The sequence below is a fragment of the Kryptolebias marmoratus genome, linkage group LG8, assembly GCF_001649575.2.
Source record: "Kryptolebias marmoratus isolate JLee-2015 linkage group LG8, ASM164957v2, whole genome shotgun sequence".
Taxonomy (NCBI): Eukaryota; Metazoa; Chordata; class Actinopteri; order Cyprinodontiformes; family Rivulidae; genus Kryptolebias; species Kryptolebias marmoratus.
The window spans coordinates 5,443,717-5,449,716 of record NC_051437.1 but is presented as its reverse complement, the minus strand read 5'-3'; the positions used below and the strand labels follow the sequence as shown (position 1 = coordinate 5,449,716).

The following is a 6,000-nucleotide window of genomic DNA, read 5'->3' as shown; positions in this document are numbered from 1 at the left end:
ATTTTGTTTTTTGTGTGATTGTAGGTCTGTTGTGTTAATACAGTAGGTCAAAAGTAAAATATTACTTGAAATTCACACTTGGGAGGTTGTGCTGAAAAAAATGAGTCCAAACATGGCAGGTTAAACCACTTTTAGGGTGAAATATAAAGCAAATTTAAAATAGTCCAAAAAACGTCCAGTTTCACCCTAGACCCCAGAGGGTTAAAAAATAAATAAAACAAACAGCTTTTTCTTCAACCAAGAAACTTGGAAAAAGAACATTTTATTTAAAAAATAAATAAAAAATCTAAACAAAATCACAGTTTGGTTAAAAAAAAAACACACAGGACAAGCACCAATATAAAGGAAGACATGTTGGAAAAATAAATAAGAGGGGTTATTTGATTTTTTGTCTAAAAAGGATAAGACATTTATTTTTTTCAAATGTCTTATCATTTAAATTTTTTTTCTTCTTTAGAATAATTAAACAATATCTCTGTGGCAAGCAAACAAAACATTGACCCCTTGTATTTTAACACCAGTCGTAAGTCAGTCAGTCCGTCCGTCCGTCCGTCCATTCATTCATCCATCCATCTGTTTTCATTATCCACTTTTCTGTGCAAGGCCAAGGGAATAAAACCTCAGTTCAAATCTATTTATTCTTAAAGGACATAAAATCAAGAGAGCTAAAAAAAAACAGGAGAGAACTTGTGTTTGTAAAGGTCTTTTTATACAGGAGGAGTTATTTCAGAGTTATGTTGCTGATCAACTAGAAGTCTTTGAACATCAGGTTGAGGACTCTGGAATTTAACTTCCTGCAGTAGAAATAAAGATGACCTTAATGAGCTTTACAGCCTATTGCTCTTCTCCTTCTAATGTTGTTTCTTGATAGCATGGCTCAGTGTTATGATGTAAGAAATAACTTAATATTGGTGGTTTGTACTATTGGCAGGAAATGGAGCTTTTCTTTGTAATGATAACTTGTATTTTTGGGTTCCTATTGCTTAGAAGGTGCATTTTGCAAGTTTAATGCAATCTAAACAGATTCAGCAGACCTTATTGAGTCTTTAAAAAGTCTTAACGTAGTTCTGGCTTCGGCTGTAGCTGCAAAAATGATAAAACCTGTCAGTGATGGCTGAACGCCAAGTCTTTCTCCTGTAATCCAAATGGACAGTAGCTCATTTTTTAGTGAAGTTGTGCCCTCAAATAATTTTAGAATAATTCTTTTTAAATGTCCCGGTAATCAAAATGATGTTTTATGCATGATTCATAGACATTTAATATATGAATCATGCTGTTTTTTTGGCTGACTAATAAAACCTGTTAGCCATGTGGTGGTTGAGTCAGGCCTGCTAGCCGAAACAGTATTCAGTCCGGTTAGAAACAAATCACCAAACCAGATAATACGTTTATGCAGAAGTGCTGTTGTGGCAGACATCAGATCCATGAACGATCCCACAGTGAGTATTTCTAGACTGTGACTAAGAACGTTCTTCATCCCTCCCAACCTGGGGTTCAAGTATTATGGTAGTCAGAGCTGTGCTGACGCTGAAGGACCCCCAGCCAGGCTTTGTCAGACTGCGTGGCAAATATTTGCAAAATAAGTAATTTTGGCCCAAAATACTTTTTTCCTGCTATGTTGGAACATGGAAACCAATCCTCCTTGTTTTCTCGTGCCTCAGGCTCCTTGGTTCCTAGCTGTTCGTCCTCTCAGTAGACCAGTGAGGAATCGGCCGTGCAATCAAGCTCCTGGTCTGGAAGTTATTGGGAAATGTCATGTCCCATCTTCTTCCTCCCCTCACATGTTACTATATTGTATTAATGGATGTTGTCATGTCCTTCAGAATTGAGCAAGAACAATGTTTTCATTTCAGAAATGGACATCTTCCTCCTTTATCAGTCAATATCCTTAAGTGCTGAAAATGCTTGAGCTATTGATTAAATTATAGTCTGTGCTCTCCAACAACCCACGCTTTCTCTAAAGTGAACCTAACTGCCTTTTCACAAAGCTCAAGAAAGGAAACTTTATGCTTTTTTTTTATCATGAAGATTAAAATAATCACTTGTCTCTCCTGTGTCTTGCAGTTATGATGCAAAGAAATCAACTATAAGCTATTAGATAAACATTGCAGCACGTTCTTTTTTACATCTAGCTTTAATTGTTTGTTTCACTGATCTCCTGAAGCCTTTTCACTGTGGTGTTGATAGGTGTCGCTGGTGCAGTGGACTGAGAGCGTTGGGCTGACGCTGGTAGGAAGAGATCAGTCCTCCATGCAGCTGCGGACCCCTACTGGACAAATACTGAACTTTACAATCCTTCAGATATTTCCCTTCACCTATGAGAGCAAGAGGATGGGGATTATTGTTCGAGTGAGTGCCAAGATTTGAATTATTTTAAAATTATTATTATTATTATTATTAAGGTTTGTTTTCTGTTACAGTTCCTGTTGTACATTTTAGCATTATCATGTGTTTGGAAAGAATTATACAGATTTTGCCTTCCCTATAATTTAAGATCCATTGGTAGAAAAGTTTGGAAATGTTCTCAAATGAAAAATTAAATACTGACATAAATAAAACCAAAACAATAATAATAAACAGAATATGCAGGGGCCAGTTAATAGGTTTAAAGTATACCACGGTGTTAAAAAGTCAGTGTTGAAATGTCAGAATTCTTCTGTCATACCGTTTTTACAGTTTAAATGTCTTAAAACACGATAACAGAGACAGGACACATTTTTTTCTGTCCCCCTTTATGAATGGACCTGCTGCTTCAAGCTGTTGTTCAGCTCAGTACAGGAACAGAGTTACAAAAAGACAGTTCATTGGTTGTACATTTTATCCAGAGGGGAACAGTCTGCTTGTAACAGGCTACACGAGTTAACATATCAGCAGCTGAAATATACAGCAGACTGCAGGGTCAGCTAATTCTTTCACTGACATTGGCTTGTCAGGCCCTCAACATTACTGCAAAAAGAGCAGAACAACAAAGAAGAAGTAATATTGTGGTCATTAGGCACAGTTACTTTAGAATTATTAAGAAATTGATCTGGTGCTATAATTTAGTTTGCCACTTGTGTGCATCTTGTGGAGCTAATAGAATAAAATTGAGCTATAATTTTGCTATATTTTTGCTATAATTTAGTTTGCCACTTGAGTGTATCTTGTGGAGCTTATAGAATAAAAAAGGCAGCTTTTTCCTTTTTTGTTATATGCCCATCATAAGACAGGTCGTGGTATGGTACGACCAAGCTCTAACTCTGCAAAGTAAAGTAGGAATGTCAAACTGCACAGCTGGAGAACTCATGGGTCAAGGATGATCCCTATTGATTTTGAGGTCAAGGTTGTAGGTGATTCCTTTGTGAAAACCATGACTGTGCTCCAACTCTGGACACGTATTCAGGATTGTTTTGTGAGGAAATCCATGCTTTGGATTTTGATTACTCAATATTCTGATGGGCGTATTATGCACCGTTGGCGGATCTCTTGTTGTTTTTCTTAAAAGGAAAAACAACTTGTTTCTAAGGTCCATGACATAACAGTCAGCGAAACATCAAACAGTTTCTTAAAGGGAAACTTCAACTCCCAAGTGAGCGACACATGTTTCTGTGAAGAACTGCCTACAGTGTCATTAATCAAGCTGCACATGGTGAATTACTGTATGTCCATAATGTCCTCTGCAGTCTGGTAAAAGAAAGAAATCTGTCTTTAAACAGCCTAATAAATGACTGCTGTTAAACTAAAAAAATAACACCAATACTTGTGATTAAATGAATAATTTAGCCTTAGCTGATCACATGTTGGTTTAAAATCTGTCCTGAGTGAAGTAAAAAGCTGAGACAGATTTTAAACAAAGTAACTGTCAACCTATGCATTAAAATGAAAATAACTATAAATAATTATTACATTAAGAATAGTTTTTGCTAATATACCTATGCAATAATCATTATTGAGCAATATATGACATTAATTAGGCCGCAGTAGTATTACTCTTTGCATTTCTGCTTTAAAAAACAAAACAAAAATTGTGATGAATTGAAAATGTTTAACACAGTAAAACTGTCAACATATTAAAATGCACAAAACAGAAAAAATATTGTAGAAAAGGCATAAAAACAAATAGGCTTACATCATAAACATTTAAATCTCGCCTGAATTGAAAAAAAAAAATTATTATTCCGTTTTTACAGTAATTCTTTCTGTTTTTACACACTCAAACCATGGGAAGTTCATTCCACAGTCGAGGTGTGACTGCTTTAAAAGATTAATCTCATCAGGTTTCAAATAGGATCTTAGGAACTGCTAAAAGTCTCTGGTGACCCGAGGACTCCAGCTGACATATATGACTTTAAAAACATCAGAGTTTTACTGATAGTGATCATTACAGCCATAGGGGCCCTGAGGTTCTTAGAAAAGCTATTGTCACTCAGCACAACTCACTGCTGCTTCCAGAAATGTAACAGGAAACTGCTTCACACAAGAAGGAAGACCTGTACCAAGTCGGTGTCGAAAAGTCTCTGTCCTCTGGACATGAGCTCGTCTCAGATGGACAGAAAGACAAAGGGCTTGTGCTCCGGTCAGAAGAGTTCATAATAAAGTTTGCAGATGTTTCTGTGGTAAATAAGAAGAAGAAGACCCAAGAGGCCTTTTATGACTAATAGGTGTCTTGCATATGTGTGAAGGCACCACTGATGCAGAGGTGGTTGTTGGAGTTGAGGAGAGACGTACGATGTAATAAAGACAACATCTTTTTTTGTGGAGGTTCATGATTATTTCAGCAGGACAATATCAGAAGTCCTGCTTAACACAACAACATGGTTTCATATAAGCAGAGTCTGTGTTTCTTGGCTGCTCTGCAGTTCAGATCTGTTTCCTATTGAAAATGTTTGCCACATCTGGAAGAGGAGAATCTAAAAACACCACAAACTTGGACATAGAGTCCTCTCAACATTTTATTTATTCAGTTTCCAAACAAAGAATGTTATTAATTATAAGGAGGACATAACGCATTGCTAACATTGCCTCTTTTATAAATTTCCTGTATCAAATTATTAACAAAGTTGGTCTGAGAAGACACTGAAAATAATTTCCTCCTTTTATCTGTGCCTGTCAAAAAAAAAGGTAAATTGCAAACTTAGTTTTTTAATTTAAAAAAAAAAAAAAACTTTTTAGAAGGTCTACACAGTCAAGAAGATGAGGTTTGTTTTGGTGTTGTTTATTACCCAACATTAGAAAAACAGATTTGTTTAAAAGCATTTTATCTTAGAGATGTAATCCATGACTAACTTTGCAGATTTTTTTATACTGCTTGAGAAGCCTACTTTTTAAAAATGTCTTTTGGCTCCCATGCAACAGTATTTGAACCTAACAGAATACATCAAAACAATTCAGGTTTTTTATTTAACTCAGAATCATAGTGCAGAGTACTTTATTTTTGAGAAAGCCATAGTCGGCTGTTCAGTCATGCATGCTGTTCTTCACCGCTTTCTAGGATGAATCGACCGGAGAAATAACTTTCTACATGAAGGGTGCTGACGTGGTGATGGCAGGCATCGTCCAGTACAACGACTGGTTGGAGGAGGAGGTATTTCTATTTTTCACAAGAGAACTTTAGTTAAAGATATCTCTCAACAAATAAATCCAACTGTTTTTTGTGTCCTAGTGTGGAAACATGGCGAGGGAAGGTCTGAGGGTCCTGGTGGTCTCTAAGAAGTCGCTGACCGAAGAACAGTATCAAGATTTTGAGGTAAAAATCCACTAAGAATGTTAAACCACAGCTAGGTTGAGCTGGGTGTAGATTCAGCCTTTAGTGTGAAAAGATAAAACTGTCTAATCAGTGTGTAGTAAAAGCTGCTCAGCGGTGTTATAGATGTGTCCCATACTCCAGTTACAGCTGACGTCTGCGGACTGACAAACAGCACTAACGCAGATTGATATTTTGTCCAGACAAGTAAAAAATCTCTAAATGTCAAAGTGTGTTATTTGGTAATCAGAGTAACCTCTGACCCCCCCTCCGGTCTC

At 36.5% G+C, this 6,000-nt stretch overlaps 1 protein-coding gene across 1 annotated transcript in view; it reads left to right on the top strand.

Annotated features, from left to right (window-relative positions):
* LOC108237636 (probable phospholipid-transporting ATPase IIA) overlaps positions 1-6,000 on the top strand; it is a 42,349-nt gene that overhangs the window by 17,203 nt on the left and 19,146 nt on the right. The window contains exons 15-17 of the mRNA XM_017419204.3: positions 2,188-2,349; positions 5,471-5,563; positions 5,642-5,725. Coding sequence (XP_017274693.1) covers positions 2,188-2,349; positions 5,471-5,563; positions 5,642-5,725 — 339 coding nt within the window. The remainder of the gene's footprint in view (positions 1-2,187; positions 2,350-5,470; positions 5,564-5,641; positions 5,726-6,000) is intronic.